The sequence below is a fragment of the Tiliqua scincoides genome, chromosome 11 (assembly GCF_035046505.1).
Source record: "Tiliqua scincoides isolate rTilSci1 chromosome 11, rTilSci1.hap2, whole genome shotgun sequence".
NCBI classification, from domain to species: Eukaryota; Metazoa; Chordata; class Lepidosauria; order Squamata; family Scincidae; genus Tiliqua; species Tiliqua scincoides.
In genome coordinates this window covers 1,724,191-1,744,801 of record NC_089831.1, presented here as the reverse complement: position 1 = coordinate 1,744,801, position 20,611 = coordinate 1,724,191, and the positions used below count along the sequence as shown (strand labels likewise).

Genomic DNA, 20,611 nt, shown 5'->3' with positions numbered 1-20,611 from the left:
TCCCATCTACCCGGTGGCTGTTTAGTCGCCTCTTAGGACAAGTACAGCCAAACTGAGGGCCTATTCTTATCCCCAGCCCCCAGGGGAGACCATGAAGTCACATGAAGGGGAAACCATGAAGTCAACAGTGACCATATTCTATGGCTAGGTTGGCAACTGATAGCCTGTGGGCCTGATCCAGCCTGCGCAGAGCTCAGCTCGGTAGGCAAAGTCCGCCACCCAATTTGCCACAATGCTGTCGCTTACTGATCTAGCTCCAAGATGACTACGTTCATTTACTTTCTCCCCCTCCAAACCCTACTCTGGCTGTCTGACTGCTTCATAACCCAGTACAAGGTGCTTTCAAAAGTCTTCCATTGCCTTCCCTTTCCAAACCTTTTAGCTCTTTTCTCCTGTTAGTCCCCTTCAATCTTCTAAGTCTACCACCATCAATTAATGAAGAGAAAGAGACCTTCAAATGATTTGGCCCCCTCTCCCTTGCTTGGGGTGGCCTTCAAGAACACCTGTGGAGTGCAGTGCCTCCTCACTTACATTGAAAATTGCTGATCTAGATTGCAAGCCCCTTTATGTCAAGCAGTATGCCCTTTGTTTGCCTTTGTATGCAGGAGCAGCATCTGTATAGCCTTGCAGGACTGGGACCAATACTCATTGGGAGAGCAGTCCTTATCAAGGGCCTCATGTGGGTCAGCCCCCAAGACAGGAAAAGAGGAGCCTAGGTCTGAAAAGAAGACTGAGGCCCAAATCCTAACCAACTTTCCCACTCTGGCATAGCTGTGGCACATGTGCTGCATCCTGCAGTTGGGGGGGCAGTCACGGAGGCCTCCTCAAAGTAAGGGAATGTGTGTTCCCTTACCTCCGAGCTACATCACCCTTATGTCATTGCTGGAAATTGGGTTAAGTTTGCGCCCTCAGTTGCCCTAACTCTGGATGCCCAGAGAAGAGTTCAGCCCAGGCAACTATTTTGAAGGGAGAATTTGGGGTTTTTGTTTTTGCAGAGGAGAACATTTATCTCACAACTCTTTCCCCAGAAATCTGAAATGGTTTGGTCCAAGAAAATCTATAGCACATGGTTCAGCAGATAGTTAAATTGAGGGCCAGTTTATACCAGGTGGAAGTTAATCTGTAGAAGTGAACCAGGACTAAAACATTACACTGAAATATTGCAGGGTGACCCCCAAAAAACAGAACTCATAAAATTTTTATTAAATCCTACAAAGGTCCAGTAAATTTCAAGAAACTTACTGGACTCAAACTTACTGGACTCAAACTTCAATCTGTGTATGATCATTCCCCAAAGTTTCAGTTATCTTGGTTGCTTTGCATAAAAGTCATGTTCTTTCCAAAGAAAAATTAACAGTTTTATTCAAAGTTTAAAATTTATTCAAAGTATAAAATTAACAGTTTTATTCAAAGATTTGTGGGTTCTGTTTTTTTTGGGGTCACCCTGTACTTTGCCATCCCATCATCTGTACACAATCCACTGAACAGGGATCTTGCATTCAAGATTGGGTACAAATTATCTGGCTGATCAATTGAGAAAAAGAAAAAAACCACCTTGCATTTCAAAGTTTGAGCCTAAAGCAACCACAGCTCCACAGATGAAGGAATCTGTTCCAAGAGATTATGCTGAGCTTAGTGTGAATTGTCAAAGTTTTAGTCATCTAGAATAGGTGCTAAGGGGGCTAAGAATAGGCCCTCAGTTTGGCTGTACTTGTCGTAAGAGGCGACTAAACAGCCACCGGGTAGATGGGACTCGTCAGCCTAGGAAGGCAGCTCATCTAAGAGAAGGAAACTCTGACCTCAAACCTCCACTGCCTTGTGGCTACATCCAGTTCTGGAAAAGGCTTCAGGAGTCAACCTCGAGGCAAAATCAGGAGCCGGAGTCCCTTAGGCAGTTCATGGCTGAACACAGTCACGTTCTGGCAACTCCTGCGACGCCGCTGGAACCAACCGTATTGGCTTCTGCCTTTCCATTGGACCATTCCAGCGACGTGGAGAGGGGGGATTTGCTGCATGGGTAACAGCCTATCCTCCATACCTTCTTTACCCAGGCCTCGCGCACTGGAGAGGACACTCCAACTTCGCCATACGGCGTCGGCACAACACGGGAAGCAGCAGTTTACCGGTTATAAGTCTTTGCTCGATTGGCGTAGAGCATGACGCCAGGGGCTGCTTCCGATGGTGGGAGAGATCATTGCATCTCATTGGGCAGCTACCGCCCGCCTTAAGCTGGGCAGTCCCCAGCCAGTAAGGTGTTGCCTCGCCACGGTCCGTTAACCTCATGGGGTGCGTGGGGTTTAGGGTGAAAACCGACAAGCGGATCGACAACTCTGCACCATGCAACAGAAAACAGAAAACTACTGCCCTAAAGCTGGGCACCTGGAACGTTAGGACAATGACACCTGGCTTCTCTGATGACCTGCAAGAAATAGACGATGCACGCAAAACAGCTGTCATCGACATGGAGCTGAGCAGACTGCAGATGGACATCGTCGCCCTTCAAGAGACTAGGCTGCCAGATTCCGGATCTGTCAAGGAGAGAAATTTCTCATTTTTCTGGCAGGGAAAACCACCAAACGAAACCAGGGAACATGGCGTTGGCTTTGCGGTCAGAAATACCCTGCTGAAATCCATCATCCCACCTACTGTGGGAAGTGAAAGAATTTTGTCCCTGCAGCTCCAGTCATCAGCAGGACCTATCACTCTCATCAGTGCTTATGCACCGACTCTGTCGTCTCCAGCAGAAGCCAAAGACAAATTCTATGATGACCTGGCCACCACTGTCAAGAAAATCCCTGTAAAAGAGCCATTGTTCATCCTCGGCGATTTCAATGCTAGAGTTGGTGCTGATAACAGTTCATGGCCCACTTGCTTAGGTCAGTTTGGCACTGGGAGGATGAACGAAAATGGCCAACGCCTGCTAGAGTTTTGCTGTCATCACGGTCTCTGTGTCAGCAACACGTTCTTCAACACAAAGCCCCAACATAGAGTCTCTTGGAGACATCCAAGATCAAAGCACTGGCACCAGCTCGACCTGATCCTCACCAGACGCTCCAGCCTTCCCAGCATCAAGATCACACGCAGTTATCATGGTGCTGCCTGCGACACTGACCACTCCCTGGTGTGCAGCAGAGTGAAACTGCAAACAAAGCGACTGTATCACACGAAAAAGGAAGGAAGACCTCGCATTGATACCAGCAAGACCCGGGATCAGAGAAAAGTGGAGGAATTTGCACAAGCGCTTGAGGAATCTCTTCTAGGCCCGGCCGACGCAAACGCATCCAACAGATGGGAACATTTCAAGAATACCGTTTACAACACCGCCTTGTCCATATTCGGCAAGAAGACCAACAAGGCGGCAGACTGGTTTGAAGCCCACTCTGAGGAGTTGACACCAGTCATTGAGGAAAAGAGGAGAGCTCAAGCAGCATACAAGGCCTGTCCCAGTGAGCGCAACCTGCAGGTCCTCCGAACTGCTCGCAGCAAAGTCCAACAGACTGCCAGGAGATGTGCTAACGACTACTGGCTCCAGCTCTGTTCCGAGATACAGATAGCAGCTGACACGGGCAACATCAAGGGGATGTATGATGGTATCAAGCAGGTCCTAGGTCCAACACAGAAGAAAATTGCCCCTCTGAAGTCTGCCACAGGCGAGGTCATCCAGGATCGGGCGCAGCAGATGGAACGCTGGGTGCAGCACTACTCTGAGCTATATTCCAGAGAAAATGTAGTCACCGAAGAAGCACTGAACAACATTGAGTGCCTGCCTGTGCTGGAAGAGCTTGACAGTGAACCAACCCTAGAAGAACTTCACGTGGCCCTGGACTCCCTTGCCTTTGGCAAGGCACCTGGAAAAGACAGCATCCCTGCTGAAGTCCTAAAATGCTGCAAAGAGATCATCGTCACTGAGCTGCATGAAATCCTCTGTCTCTGCTGGAGAGAAGGTGGAGTACCTCAAGACATGAGGGATGCAAACATCATCACGCTGTACAAGAACAAAGGTGACAGGGGTGACTGCAACAACTACCGCGGCATCTCTCTCCTTAGCGTTGTAGGAAAGCTGTTTGCCCGAGTTGTACTAAAGAGGCTCCAGGTACTTGCAGAGAGCGTCTATCCAGAATCGCAGTGTGGATTCCGAGCCAACAGGTCCACCACTGATATGGTATTCTCCCTTAGACAACTGCAGGAGAAATGCAGGGAACAACGACAGCCACTCTTTATAGCCTTCATAGATCTCACAAAGGCTTTCGACCTGGTCAGCAGAGACGGCCTCTTCAAGATTCTCCCCAAGATTGGATGTCCACCCAGGCTCCTCAGCATCATCAGATCTTTCCACAAGGATATGAAGGGCACTGTTGTCTTCGATGGCTCCACATCAGACCCTTTTGACATCCGAAGCGGAGTGAAGCAGGGCTGTGTTCTTGCACCAACCTTGTTTGGGATTTTCTTCGCTGTCCTGCTGAAGCAGGCCTTTGGAACTGCAACAGAAGGCATCTATCTCCGGACCAGATCAGACGGAAAGCTCTTCAACCTCTCCAGACTGAGAGCAAAATCCAAAGTCCAACTGAAATGTCTGCGTGACTTCCTCTTTGCCGACGATGCAGCTGTCACTACCCACTCTGCCAAAGATCTCCAGCAGCTCATGGATCGTTTTAGCAAGGCCTGCCAAGATTTTGGACTGACAATCAGCCTGAAGAAAACACAGGTCATGGTTCAGGATGTGGACTCACCTCCCTGCATTACAATCTCTGAGCATGAACTGGAGGTTGTCCATGACTTTGTGTACCTTGGCTCAACGATCTCCGACACTCATTCTCTCGATACCGAGCTAAACAAACGCATCGGTAAAGCAGCTACCACGCTTTCCAGACTCACAAAGAGAGTCTGGTCCAACAAGAAGCTGACGGAACATACCAAGATCCAGGTCTACAGAGCTTGCGTCCTGAGTACACTTCTGTACTGCAGCGAGTCATGGACTCTTCGCTCACAACAGGAGAGGAAATTGAGCGCTTTCCACATGCGCTGCCTCCGACGCATCCTCGGCATCACCTGGCAGGACAAAGTTCCAAACAACACAATCCTGGAAGGTGCTGGAATCCCTAGCATGTATTCACTGCTGAAACAGAGACGCCTGCGTTGGCTTGGTCATGTCGTGAGAATGGATGATGGCCGGATCCCAAAGGATCTCCTCTATGGAGAACTCGTGCAAGGAAAGTGCCCTACAGGTAGACCACAGCTGCGATACAAGGACATCTGCAAGAGGGATCTGAAGGCCTTAGGGATCGACCTCAACAAGTGGGAAACCCTGGCCTCTGAGCGGCCCGCTTGGAGGCAGGCTGTGCAGCATGGCCTTTCCCAGTTTGAAGAGACACTTTGCCAACAGTCTGAGGCTAAGAGGCAAAGAAGGAAGGCCCATAGCCAGGGAGACAGACCAGGGACAGACTGCACTTGCTCCCGGTGTGGAAGGGATTGTCACTCCCGGATTGGCCTTTTCAGCCACACTAGACGCTGTGCCAGAACCACCTTTCAGAGCGCGATACCATAGTCTTTCGAGACTGAAGGTTGCCAATACAAGTCATCTAGAAGAAAGCTAATCAAAGGCTTAAGCTGCTCTGTATCAACTAAACAAAATCTGGTACCATTTAAGAAGATCAATTAAAAGTTTCCAGCAAATCTCTAATTCCCCCAATTGTTGATTTTCTTCATCTTGAATGAGCAAACCCATTCTGTTCCCTGATCTCTACAGTGCTCTTTTTAATCCTCTGTCATCTGGGACCAAGAGCAATCCTGTGCCCTGTTATTAATATCCCGGGTTCCTGGAATCTATTGCCTACAGTCCCAACACATTCAGGTATCATTTTTCACACCATTGTGAATCCAGTCCACAATGTGGCCATGAGTAATTGGTGTGTTTTGCACAAGAGGCTGTCGTGAGGCAATTGCATCTTATAATATCTAAGAGAGAAGAAAGATCTTTGGAAGGCTTTCAGATAAACAGCTATGTAGAGAAGGCAAGAAGAGTCTTGATGGATAAGACCGGGAGTTCCTCATCCTTTGTTCAACAGAGGCCAGACAAATGTCTCTAGGAATGAGATGCAACATAGGCCAGTTCTACAAGCAAACAGACAAAGGATGCTTAATGATGTTGCTCTCTGCTTAATGATGTCACTTCCAGCCCTCAGCAGACACCATGAATACTCACTTTGACCCTCTGTATGAAACGAGTTTGACATCACTAGACAAAGTACAGGTTGAGACTAATTATTTGCATGGGTTCCGTTCCAAGCACTCACGCAGATTTAAAAAACGCACTATAGCAAATCAATTTAAAAAACAAAGTTTCTTTGCTCCAGTGATTGAAAAGCAGCCTTGCTGACCTTTTGACTCTAAGATAAGAGTAATTAAGAAGACAAACCATCAGTACTTCACTCAGCCCCTCCCTTCACCAATGCAAAATGATCACCTTTCTTTCACTGGGGAAGGGGAGGGGTCTGCAGGAGAGAGAAGGATTGATGGATTGTTAGCCTGCTGCCCCCCCCCCTCATTAAGGAGGCTGTTGTTAACGAACTGTTCAGTTTTTAAAACTGATTTCAAAGGGATGCATTTTTCCCCTTCTCCAGGGGTCAGCACATTCCTTCTCATTTGCAGGGGCCATTCGTGTTGAGTCAAATCCCTGTATAAATAGGCTGGACCTGTAGCTCCAATTAATACATGAAACTGTCCTCTACAGAGTCAGTTTCTTGGACAATTGAATATTGGGTTCTTGGCAGCGTCTGGCAGAAGCTCCCTGGGGTTCCAGGCAGTGAGAGGTCTTTCCCAGCCCTACCTGGAGTTGCTGCCAAGGTCTGCAATTGAAACTTCTTACATGCAAAACATCTGCTTGATCACTGAGCAACCCCCTCCCCCATTTGTTGGAGCATCACACACCTATTTTGCACCATCCAAGCCCAATTCAAAGTGCTGGGGCTGGCTTTAATCTGGGACCGAGTCACCTGAAGGATCACATTCTCTCTTGTCAGCCTACCCGGCCCCTGAAATCTGCTTCGGACAGCCCTGCTCTCTTGTCTGCCACTAACAGAAACCTGCTTGGCGGGCACAAGAGGCAGAGGCTTTCAGTAGTGGCCCCCCTGCTACTTTCCCTTCCCAGAGAGACCCATCCAGCTCCCACACTGGCCATTACTAGGAGGAAGCTAAATATGCTTTTATTTGACAAGGAACATTGAAACCAATTTAGCACAGTCAAGACTGTGCTAAATTGGTTTCAATGTTCCTATTGAACTGTTTATAGATAGGGTCTTTAAAGAGTGTTTATGACTGTGATTCTCATCAATTTTTTGTAAAATGATCTCCGAAAAGCAGTCTAAAAAATATACAGGTTCTTTCCTGCTCCAAGTCTCAGGATATTCAACACCCAATAAGACATCATCATGCTGCATTTCCCAGCCCTCTTAAGCAGTTCACTGGGAGGTTGTTTAAACAGCTGCTTAAGCTAATCCAACTGAGGTGGAGTGTTCACAGCTGTCGTTCACATTGTGTCTCTTTTCAAGGAGAAACAGCCCAGGAACCCCGCTGAGTGTGCCTCTAATTCCCCATCAAAGTAGTTCTATTAAGCCAAACTGATCCCAAAGTTGCAAGATCCACCAGCATTCAACGGTACTTTCTCTTTCCAAAGTGTAGGTGAAAACCACAGCCTTCTACTTGTGCTCAAAGGGTGCTTGATAGACCCAGGAGCAAAAATTAAGCATAATGTTTGCTGAGCTCCAGAGGCGGATCTTTGAACACAGTCACAATCTGCAGCTGCAAAAAGCACAGACAAGGCTAATTTGGAGAATTCCCCCCCCCCCAAAGTCCTTGATAGGTTGAACTGCCTTTATGAAGGAGAGAAAAAGCAGGCACTCCTCCCAAAGCTTCAATGCTGCTGAATCTTGCCCAGAATTTAACCATATAGTCAAGTACAGGTTGAGTCTCCTATATGCAAGGGTTCCCAGAACTCAAGAGGATGGCAAAAATCGAATTAAAGCAAATCAATTTAAAAAACAAAGTCCCTTTGCTAGGTGATTAAAAAACAGCCTTTGTAATGTAAGACAGAGTCATTAGGCAGACAATCCATCAATCATTCTCTCTCAAAGGCACTTAGAAAGGCTTCACTCTGAGCCAGTCACCCCCCCTCATGCAGAGCACTGTGCTGGAAAGGAATGCAAAGTGATTACTGTATCTTTCTTTCATGTGCTGGGGAAGGGAGGGGTCGATTGCCTTGGAGTTAAGCTGTTCTAAGTGCCTGGAGAGGGATTGTCAGCCGGCTTCCCTCTCTTGTTAAACAACTTTTTTCCTTTAATTTAAAGGGCTCCTCTCATCCTGTTCAGATCAACCTGGGGGTGAAAATCCATGGATAATTAGATTATACCTGTATTTATTTTATTTAGGGATTGAAGAACCACTTCTTGCACTGAAGTTCTCAAAGGCAATCACAATACAGCTTTGACTTGCTGCCTTAAAAACACTGAAGATAAAAACAATAAACCAATCTAAAGTGCAATACAGGTGTCCCGTCCCCCGTTATCTGTGGACCCAGGGGGTCTCCATGCACCCCTGTGCCCATTAATGTCCTTTAGATGTTTAAGATCCTATAAGCACACAATCTTATAGCGCATGCAGGCAGGCTGTAGGCAGCCTGAATGCTTGAAGAGACTCGGTTGAACATTAACAGGAAGCAGTTAACATCCTGATTGCTCTTAACGTTCAATCTAGTCTTTTCAAGCATTCAGGCTGCCTGCAGCCTTGCTTCAGGTTGCACTATAAGCTTGCATGCATACTGCAACATGTAAAAGGAAGAAATATTTTCACAGCAGTAAGCATCTAAACAATTTTAATAGGAACAGGAGGCTGCAGAGATAGGGTTCCCTTGTATTTGCAGTTTCTGTATCTGTAGGGGAGGGGGGGCTAAAATGGATCCCCATGGATATGGGGGGGGCTGTAACTGTAAAACAAGAGATGACTTTAAAAACTATCACAACTCCCAATAAGCGATAGTTCAAAACCTTGTGGGGAAAAGGGATGGGTCTCATTGACCCCTAAAAAAAATAACTCAAAGAGTGGATCTGGCATATTTCTTGCGCAAAGGGTTTCACAACCACAGGCTACCACCAAAGAGCCCCACCACAGGTGGGGTGGGGAGAGCACATGTCCCCAGGCCTCTGCTGTGCTGCTAGTTCCATCCTTGTGCCGCTCCACTTCAGAATTCACTCTGGAGAATCCACTCTGGAGAGCAGCACACTCACTCCAGAGTTACTGGTAAACTTGTTCTGCCCATCCCAGTTGCATTCCCTTCCCCGTGCATGCTGAGAAGATAACATCTTAAATAAAACAAAAACAGATGGTATACGACACCAAGTAAGTTAGCGAAGATGTACGAAAAATATGGCTGCAATCCTATCCACACTTTCCTGGGAGTAAGCCTCATGGACTATAATTGGACTTACTTCTGAGGATACTTGCATAGGATTGGGCTCTGTCAAACAGGTGTTGGAAATGTAAAAAACAGGAGGGACCTTGTTATCATACGTGGTGGACTTGTATTAAAGCAAAAAAGTACTGGATACAGATACCCAGTACAGTACATGCACAGAGGCAGTTGATTTTAAGAACAAATATGCAAATGAAATCTGAAGTCTTTCTGCTGGGTGTGATAGATGAATGTGTGGAAAAAAGATTCAAAATTTTTTATGTATGATAAGTACAGCTAGAATTCTTTATGCACAATGTTGGAAAACTACAGACACTCTGTCAATAGAAGATTGGTGGACAAAGGTTATGGACAAACTGACGACCTTGCTTAGAGATAAATCAACAGAAAACTTTATGAAGAACTGGAAACCAAGTATTGACTTTCTGCATGAAGGAGTGAATAATGAGTTGTGGATTTGAAGACTAGATTGTAAGGGATAGAGAATTTATTCTGGATTAAACAGTTTGAAATGGGCTGTTGGAGATACAATGCTTATATGGGTGGAAATTTAGATTATTAAAATATAAAGATGTAAGTAATTTGAATATTCAATTTCACTTATGCTACACTTTTAGGTTTTTTTTTTAAATCTGTACTTTTAATGTATTTTCTAATGTTGTTGTTTGATTTTCTTTTCATTCTATTGTACGTTCTCTTTTTTGTCTCTTTTTTTATTTGTTATAATAAATAAAGATATAGAAAGTGGAGGAAAAAAACCAAAAACAAAACCAACCTTTTGCTGGACAAAATCCAAAATATTTTTGAAGTCCAAGTCATCGTAATAGTGCCTGATCCCGTCCTGCAGGGTGGAATGGAAGACGGCATTCATCTGAAAAGGAGCAGAGTTCCACATGTGAGTTATTCCTCAACCACAAAAACCAGGTGAGCCACTCTTGCTACCGCTTCTCAAGATTGGCACCATTTGCCTTGACAAGAACTACCAATTCAGTGCTGCCAAGAACTCCTTCCATCCTTGAAACCAGACTATTTGTGATGTAAGAGAGCCATGAATGTCTCTCTTTGGCGAACAGCAGCCCTGGGGAGAGGGAATTTGGGTCAGGTCTAGAGTGCTGGGGGAGTGGTGAACTAAGCCCAGATTCAAATCACATACCCCAAGCCTGCCATTAGCCATACAGGTTTCTGTATGATTTTTCAGCAAAAGTAAAAGATACCAGGAAATCTATTCATGAATCCCCATGTAACATGGGGTCCTTGGATGAAAGCATCAGCTTCAGAAATATGAAAGAACCAGACACCATCTCTGAAGGAAGCAGCAAGCAGAAAATCTGGGGTAGCCACCTCACATATTAATCAGGGTCAATACTACAGTACCTTGGAGAGCTCCCACAGACAGCTGTAGTTGATCCAGCCAAGTCCAAAATGCAATTGAGCCAGTGTTAGTTCCTTTTACAGAATGCTGCCAACACCTAGATCTACAGTGCTGTACAACGCTCAGAAGGGCAGCCTGAGCTCTAATCAGCTCAAGGAAAAGCAGGCAGGGATGGGAAAGGTGGTGTGATTATTTCACTTCTACATACAATGACATTCTACATACAACTGCTGTTGTTGATTTTATTGTTCATGTAGGGGTGTCTGGCAGGCTGGGGGAGAAGGCAGCTTCTGCTTGGGGATGGTCCCTGTTTGGTGCCCTTCAGGAGGCCTCAGGGGGAGGGGGTTAAGTCACCCTGGTCCTCCTTCCTGACATAGCCCTTGAGACTGAGTCCTAGGCAGGAGCTGTTGGAGACACAGCCTTCTGCCTCTCCAGTCCTGGCTTTCTGCCCTCATCATGGGCCTCCTATCCATATAGGCTGCTTCCTTCTCGCCCCTTCCTTACTGGGGAAGGCATAAAAGGGACTCCGCCCAGGGCCTCTCTTCCTGGTGTTACCTCCCTTGTCTCTCCCTCCTCCCTGATCTCTTACTGGGTCGGGTTCTTCTGGCCTCCCACCTTTTCCCTGACACCAGGTGCTCCAGTCAGGGACAGGTGCCCTGTCCCCAGGTCTCTCCCCACAAGCTTGGAATGTGGGAGGTTGTCAGGCAGACTTGCCTGCGCTGGGCGGCTCTCCCTCTTGCCTGGCCAAGCTGCCTTCCCCTTGTGTCTCCTTGGCCCCCTTGCAAGGTAAGTCTGGGTCTGGTGGGGAGGAGGGCACCCTGACCGTTCATAGTGCTTTTATGCTTGCAAACTACCCTGAAATTGTTCAGGCTGGGATTTTAAAAATCTCCTTAAAATAAAAAGTAGGTTTAGATATAAAAGAGGAAGAGACTAGGATGCTGAGTCAAAGTCTTCACAGAAGAGGTACATTTTAAGGAGGAACGGAGGGAACTTGTAGAAGTGGCATCACAGAACTGGTACAAGGGCAGCAGGTTACAGGCAGGGAACATTGACAGCCAGAGCTGCATCCCACAGGTGAAGCTTCAAGAAATCTCAGGTGTGGGGAAGGGGCAATGACTTGAAACCAGGTATTTATGGTGCTGTCAAACTGCACCTTCCACTTTTTCCTTTGAGTCTTTTAGGGAAGTGATCGGTACTGGACAGTTTTGGGGGGTAGATTGCGCTTCCTCACGCCAGAGCTGCCAGCTCTGTGTTTAGAGGCTGGTAACAGCCCCCCCCTCCGTCATTCAAAGACACTGATACACATCAGTGTCCAAGAGATCGCTAGACAGATGGTTTTGACCCAACAGTGCTTGCACAGAACTCACCTCTGCTGCTCCCAAAATGCAAGTACTCTCACCTTTGGTGCTGGGGACAACAGCAACTGACAACGCCAGTCCCAGTCCCATGGGGGTGGGGGGCAAGGAAAGAGGATGGTTTTCAGGAATGAGGCAATCCTTGGAGACACCCCTCAGTAAATGCTTGCATTTGGCCCAGAGATGTGTGCCGAAGGCCAAAAACGGAGTTCTACAAGTCAGTGATATTCCATCCCAGCAAACAGACACTGTCGTTTACTCCCCCTGATCTGGTTAGAAAACAGCCCCTTGCTCTTGGAATGAGCCATCTCAAGCTTCCCCTGATGCACCCATATGCTTTAAGCTCAGAGCATACATTTTGGGCCATGCAACCCCAATATGACGCTGATCCACCCTTAGAAAACACACACGCACAAAGCCACAGAGCTTTTGATAGCTACCTGCATAATTAAGTCATGTTTAGCAAGATGGGGAGGGAAGGGGGAAACAGGTGGGCACAATCAAGATTTTCCATAATTCCTACAGCACATATCCTCGGGGCTAGAGTGACACAAACAAGGCTTACAGGTTCCAGCAGTAATTGAATCTAACAGGCATTTAGAGAGGTTTCTGCAAGTTTTCTGTTGCTTGCATCAACCCTGAGGCCCTCTGCCCCCAAAGCCTTTGCTGTTCAAACTCCTGACAAAGTCCCCGCAGATAAACATGTCAAGAAATATCAAGGAAGGAAACTGTTTTTATAGGTTGTTGGTTTTTCACCCACATACACACACTCTCTCTTCTTTTACCTAATTAATTCTGACATGAAAATTACAGAGGTTAGTTAAGTCGAAGAGCAAAGAATGGATAAAAAGCAGAGGAACCTGAAAGAGCCAGGAGACAGGCCCAAAGAAAAAACAAAGACACGTCAAAAGTGGAAAAGACAGAGGTGGCAAAGGACAAAAGCATCCGCCACTAGTTCAAGGAATTTCTGACGCATTCAAATGCCACTTGTACATCTGAGGTTGTGGACAATTCCGTTTCATTCTTTAAAATCACCATTGTTAACTTACACACACACACACACACACACACACACACACACACACACACACACACACACTTAACTATTGTTGAATAGCCAACAATTTCCGCCCCCCCAGTTCTAAAGGGATGAGTGTTCACTGGGAGGTTATCTACACATAAAGCAGCCCTGGCCCTCCCACACCCCCACAGATGATCTAACAGTCTCTGTTTTCTGGGTTCTGCCGAAGTAAATATATATCCCTGCAGGATACACTTGGTTAAATTATGCTTTGTGGGGCACAAGGGCAGCGGTTCCCAAGGTTTCTGGGGCTGTGACACTCCCGAATTGGCCTTTTCAGCCACACTAGACGCTGTTCCAGAACCACCTTTCAGAGCGCGATACCAGAGTCTCTTGAGACTGAAGGTTGCCAACAACAACAACGACACTCTCAGAATCCAGAAGTGAGTGGTGGTGATGTGAAACGCATCAGCAATGACCTGAGCAGTAAGAGGGTCAGGGCAGGTGAGAAGGCTTTTCACAGCACATGGTTAGAACCTAAGAAGAGCCCCACTGGATCAGGCCAAAGGCCCACCTGTATCTCTTCCTGTATCTCACAGCGGCCCACCAAATGCCCCAGGGAGCACACCAGATAACAAGGGACCTGCAAGGCTTCCTGGGAATTGTCGTTAAGAACATAAGAACAGCCCCACTGGATCAGGCCATAGGCCCATCTAGTCCAGCTTCCTGTATCTCACAGCGGCCCACCAAATGCCCCAGGGAGCACACCAGATAACAAGAGACCTGCAAGGCCTCCTGGGAATTGTAGTTAAGAACATAAGAACAGCCCCACTGGATCAGGCCATAGGCCCATCTAGTCCAGCTTCCTGCATCTCACAGCGGCCCACCAAATGCCTCAGGGAGTACACACAATAGCAAGACACAGTGTGTCCTGGTGCCCTCCCCTGCATCTGGCATTCTGTGCTAGCCTAAAATGAGGAGCTTGCACATACTTGTCATGACTTGCAACCCGTGACGGACTTCTCCTCCAGAAATTTGTCCAATCACCTTTTTGGACAAATTTGTCCAATGTCCAAAGGCATCCAGGCGACATGCCGTCACCATGTTCTGTGGCAAGGAGTTCCACAGACTAATTACACGCTAGGTAAAAAAATATTTTCTTCTGTCTGTCCTAACTCTCCCAACACTCAATTTGAGCAGTTCCCTGGTTCTGGCGTTATGAGAGAGGGGAAAGAGCATCTCTCTATGCACTCTGTCCATCCCCTGCATAATTTTGTATGTCAGCTCTGCCCGCCTCCTGCCACTGAGCCTTTGGAGTCTAACTGCTGGGGCAGTGGGTGGCCTGCCAGGCCCCAGCAAACGCCCCACATCACCCCAGGACATTGTGATGCACACTTTGGGAACCTCTGTGCTAGGGAATGCAGCTGCAGCTCTGTGGTATTTGCAGGGGGACAAACTTAAGAACCCATTCCTGGCAGCATCTCCAGGTACAGCTAGAACACCCCGCTTGAAACCTTCTTCAGGGTTCCACTCCTCATCAAGGTCTCCAAGAAAGCAAACAGGCAAACATCCTGTCTCCTGGCTCTAGAGAGAACAAGAGGAAAAAATTCTCTCTCCCTCTCCCAAACATCATGCATAATTTTAATAAGTCTAGACCAGGTTCTCCCTTAGCTGCCTTTTTAAATCCCCCCAATTTACCCCAGATGAGAGGAGCTCATTAGTTCACACAGCAATTAATGCTCTTATTTTACATGTGTGCAACACCAAGGCAGAGAGAGTCACCAAAGGGCAGTCATGGCAGAAAATGGCTTCCTTGATGCTATTAAACCACTGGGGTCAGAGACCCAGATTTATCTACCACAGTGCAACCCAAGCCCTGCCACAAAATGAGGACTGACCTTCTCCCTGCTCTACATGATCAGGGCGCAGGATGCCCCCATCTCTGTTCCTTTGCATGGATTGTGGTCCACCGATCCAGTCGCATATGGCTCACTAACTGTCTGCAAAATCATCTCCCCTCTTCCCTTTTGCTGTTGTCAACCCTTGGAGAATAAAAAGGCCCACATTACAAGAATTTGTGCAATCAGAATTAATTTGCCAATCACAATTAGAATGTAAATGTTCTTTGAAATGCTGGATTTATTTGCATTATTTAAAACCCAGTCACAGAGCTGGGGCCTGGAGGTTAAATTATCAGAGTGTTTCAAGTGCCAAATCTCCAGCTAGGAAGAAGAAGAAAAACAGCCCCAACATGTTCACACACATGCCATCCGTCCTCCGTTGATGGAGGGCATAACATTCTGCCAAAACGCATTGCACATCAGTGTGGCATCCAGTGATCTGAATGAGACTGCTGTGCCCTTCCATGGGGAGAGAAGCAAAGCAGACCATTTGTGCACTTGTCCTTCTCAGCACCACTGGAAACTTCACAACACAACAAGAGTGGTTGTTGCTGCCACCAGGAAGGGAAGTTTCCCAACCAGAAGAGTGTGTGCCCCGTCTACAGACCCTGAGCTTAGAAGCTTTTAAATTCCTCATACAGTATGCACAGGAGAAACAGGAGACAGGAAGGGATCATGCGAACCCAAACAGACAAAAGAAAATGTTTCTTTACCTAGCATGTAATGAATCTGTGGAACTCCTTGCCACAGGATGTGGTAACAGTGCCTGGCCTTTGAAAGGGGATTTGACATATTTCTGGAGGAAAAGCCCATCACAGGTTACAAACCTTGATGGGGACATGCAACCTCCTGGTTTTAGAAATAGGCTACCTCAGAAAGCCAGATGCCAGGGAATGGCAACAGGTTGCAGGTATCTTATTGCCTAATGTTCTCCCTCTGAGGCACCTGGTGGGCCAGTGTAAGATACAGGAAACTGGACTAAAAGGGCCTTTGGCCTGATCCAGTGGGGCTCTTCTGATGTCCTTTGCCACAGCTTGTTCTTTTAGCATGAAACCACGGTTTTTAGCATTTGGTCTCACCAGGGTCATAAAACCCGTTCTTTGCTCAGCAAAAGGCAAGATCAAGGAGGCAAAAGGGCACAATCCCAAGTTCTCCTGTATAAGCCTCACTGGAGTGAATGGCAGCTGCACAAGAACACTCCAAAACCCTGGTGAAATTTCCATTCATTTCAATAGAAATTGCGGGGGAGAATTCAGAGGATGGTGCCCAACACATTCTGGATCTAGTAATGTTATTGTATCTCTGCAAGGCTGCCTGCATTTCAATAGGCATAACCAATTACTTGACCATTAATTTATCTTTCTTCAAGCCTGTTAACAAGAAATTCCATTATCTCTTTACACAAGTCAATAAACAGCCCTCCTTCCAGAGACATATTCCAACTTGCCGTTTTTGCTGGGTGACAAATACAGGTCAAGAAGTGCCACCACTCATTAAATCCATCCACTCTCCCCGACAACCAGCCACTTGAGTTTTTTCCACTTACACTTTGAAGTCTCCCATTACATTCAGATTGGGAGATAATTGGGGCAGGCTTTGTGTTGCCCTTAAACTAGCTGAAAGGGAAGTCTTCCATTTAAAAGAAAAATAGTACTTGGAGCAGTCTCCCTCAAATCCCCCCTCTGGACAAAAAAGGAGAAGTTAATTAAAAATCTCTCTCCCGCATCATAGAGCAAAGGCTATTAGGATTTTTTTTTTAAACTGGTAGAAGCTGCAAAATCTCAGAAAGTTCCATCCTTTTAGCCACAGCCTCCTGGGTTAAGAGCTAGAAAGGAGCGGGGGAGATTGCAGGCTTATGGAATCTTCTTTGGTGGGGACAGCTTCCTTAATGCCTCAACCTCCCAACAGACACAGAGCACAGGGACAGCCACATAATTTGCCCAAAGGAATCTAAATTACCAGTATTAACATAAGAAGCAAGTCTAAGCAAGTGGAACACAGAAGCTGGTAGCAAAAGTGTTCCTCATGTTATGATCAATGACATCAGAACCAACTTGAAAAAGGTGATTCTCAAACTTTTTAGCATTGGTACCCACCTAAAAAAGAAAGTTTTATGTTACCTGCCACTCAAGCTTCTGTGGTAGGTGGGCAGCAGTGCTCCCCCCAAGTGGCAGGTTGTTTAAGCCATTTCTGCCCAACACTGCACATACGCGACAGGAACCAAATGTGCACACCTGTGGGCCGGACAATATGACCCACTGGTGGGCCACAGACCCGCAGTTTGAGAACTGCTGCACTAAAATACCTCCAGATGCTTGCAGGTGACACAAATGGAATGTGTGATGAAATATTGCCCCTCCCCCAATGGGTAAATCTATATATATATACTCCCTATATACTCCCTCCACAATTGCTCATCCAAGTTTATACTAGCAATTTAACATTTGCAATACAGGTAAATGACCTGATTACTTGTTCAGTAATGCAACTGTTGCGCTCTCTTTCTTTTACAGAATTTCAGTGCTTGCCACTAACAGTCCCACCTGATTTTATTTTTATTTATTTTTCCTTTTTTTGTACTAGTCTTCCTTCAAGGAGCTCAAGGTGGTGTACATTGCTCCTCTCCTCCTTTTGTCCCTATAACAACTCTGTGAGGTAGGTGAGACTAAGGGCGCCATCCTAACTCCTTATGTCAGAGCTTTCCAGCACTGGCATAGCAGTGCCAATGGGACATGTGCTGCATCCTGCAGTTGGGGGGCACTCACAGAGGCCTCCTCAAAGTACGGGAGCCCCCCAACAAGAATGCTTGTTCCCTTACCTCAGAGCTGCTTTGCCCTTAGGTCAGTGCTGGAAAGCACTGACATAAGGGGTTAGGATTGCACCCTAAGACACAGTGACTGGCCCAAGGTCACCCAAGAAGCTTCATGGCTGAGCGGGGACTTGAACCTGGTTCTCCCAGGACAAAGTTCAACTCCCATACCACAACACCATCCTGGCTCTCCCTGGGTCTTTCCCTGGGATGTATAGAGCACCCACAGAACTCTCCTAGTTGCCACAGTTGGCTTTAAAGAGCTCAGAGGAACATTGTGCTGCATTTGCCCTTCCAATTTGTTGATCGTGCCTTCTCCTTGGAGCTGCAAGGAACACTGCGCAAAAATCATTTGTTGCAGTGCCCTGGCTTCTTTACTCACTCCAGGGCACTTAGCAATTAAGGGCGCAATCCAGCACTGACATAAAGGCAATGCAGCTGTGAGGTAAGGGAACAAACATTCCCTGACTTTGAGGAGGCCTCCGTGAGTGACACCCAACTGCAGGAAGCTGCACATGTCCCTTTGGCACCGCTATGCCAGTGCTGGAAAGTTCTGACATAAGGGGTTAGGATTGCGCCCTAAATGTAACTTGTCAAGCATAAAGTGCTTCCTGATTCAAGAACATTCTGTGATTTCTTGGCTCTGCAATTGCTTCCTCCTTGTGGGCTAGAAGCTTGTTTCTGTTCATTCTAACTTTGAAAAAACAAAATTGTGTCAGACGCTGCACTATGAATCCCCAAGTATTTCTACCGCAGCCCCAGCTCATATCCAGTCTAGGCATCTCAGACATTATTAAATGATGCTGAAACAATTCCAGGCATTGCAATTTCATGGGGCAGACACGCATTTCAGAATGAAAGGAGAGAGAGCAGGGAGAAAACAGACCAGCACTTCAACGCCAGCCAAGAACGTCTTGACAGCATGAACTGTTTTGGCTGTGGAACTGTTCTGCCTTGGGAAGTGGGAGACTCTCCATTGTTTGTGGTCCTTAAAAGCAGAGGCTGGATAGTCACCTCCCAGGGATGCTGTAGTTGTGGACAGCCTGATTTGGCAAGGGGTTGGACCTGATGATCTTTAAGGCCCCTTCTTAGACTTGGAAGGGCAAGTCTAGGCATAGCACAGACTCGCATGGCTCTTAAGAGGTCTGGGTGCAACAACAGTACCTCGGGCAAAAGCATGCCTGCCCACCCCTTCACAATCCCCTGAACAAGCCATAGAATCATAGAGTTGGAAGGGATATAAAAGGTCATCTAGTCCAACCCCCGTCTGTAGCATCTTCACACTCTCTCCGAAAAGTGCAGACACACACAGTAATTCTTCATCAGGGCAAAGTGCGCAAGTCTCACCTGCTTCTCAAAGATTATTTCGACAAACAGCAACAGCAACTCAACCAGGAAGATCACCAGGAGGACCCAGAAGAACTATGCAGAAGAGAAAAAAAAAGGGGGGGAAGGGGAGGAGAGAGAGAGAAGTCATTTTTTAAAAACTGAAAACAGCAATTAAAAATTAAAAGCAACAGAAGCAAGAAACCTGCATAAGAATAAAGGGACTGATTTTGAAAGACCTGGAGGCGAATTAAAAGTTGCCCAAAGACATAAGAGTTTGCACCAGGTAAGCTTCCCCAGGGATCTAGTTTCCAAGGTGGGGCACCACAACTGACAAGGCTGCCTCTTCCGTTTCCAGTGGCCTGATTTCAGAAGGCAGCTGAGCAGATGGAAAAGGGCCTCTGAAGACGACTGCACCACAAGGGCAACATTTGGGGGGAGGCAGCCAAGAATCTGAGCCCAGTTGCTGCCAGTAAGCAGAGAGAGGAGGAATACTGTGCAAGTGCTACAGTGTTCCATTTGCCCCACACAACCAGAGGGTTGGATGCTATGAATGTCATTCGTGACTAACCTCCACTGAAATTAACAAAAAGTTAATTGTTAATTTCAGTGGAACTCAGGCATGACTGACTGTCTCAGGACATGACCCTTGCAGTCTTGCGGCAACCTCAAGCTGCAATCCTGTGCACACTTGCCTGAGAGCAAGTCCTATGTACTACAAAGAGACATTGTTGGCATCCTTTAGTCTTGGAAGACTATGGTGTCATGCTCTGAATGGTGGTTCTGGAACAGAGTGTCCTCTCCAGTGCGCAAAGCCTGGGTAAAGTAGGTATGGAGGATAGGCTGTTACCCATGCAGCAAATCCCCCCTCTCCACGTAGCTGGAATGGTCCAATGGAAAGGCAGAGGCCAATACGGTTGGTTCCAGCGGCGTCGCAGGAGTTGCCAGAACGTGACTGTGTTCAGCCATGAACCGCCTCAGGGACTCTGGCTCCGGATTTTGCCTCGAGGTTGACTCCTGAAGCCTTTTCCATAACTGGATGTAGCCACAAGGCAGTGGAGGTTTGGGATCAGAGTACAAAGAGACGTACTTCTGAGTAAACAAGCATAAGATTGGGCTGTAAGTCTTTACTCATGACTATCATTTTCACTAGACTAGACAAACTCAGTAACTCCTATGGAAGCAGATACACCATGCAGCCAAACTGGAGTGGAGCCCTACAAGGGAAGGTCAGGGGAACTTGGTAGGTTTAGCCTGCAGAAGAGAAGGCTGACAGGGGGTATGATAGTGCTCTTCAAATACCTGAAGGGCTGTCATGTGGAAGAAAGAACACATTTGTTTTCAACTGAGAGTAGAACTAGCTC

General features: G+C 46.9%; 1 protein-coding gene across 1 annotated transcript in view; it reads right to left on the bottom strand.

The window, feature by feature from the left end:
• The window catches only part of LOC136662359 (tetraspanin-15-like), a 123,520-nt gene that overhangs the window by 50,043 nt on the left and 52,866 nt on the right, over positions 1-20,611 (bottom strand). The window contains exons 3-4 of the mRNA XM_066639572.1: positions 19,269-19,343; positions 10,239-10,334 (exon numbers count right to left, since the gene is read on the bottom strand). Of these exons, the coding sequence (XP_066495669.1) occupies positions 10,239-10,334; positions 19,269-19,343 (171 nt within the window). The remainder of the gene's footprint in view (positions 1-10,238; positions 10,335-19,268; positions 19,344-20,611) is intronic.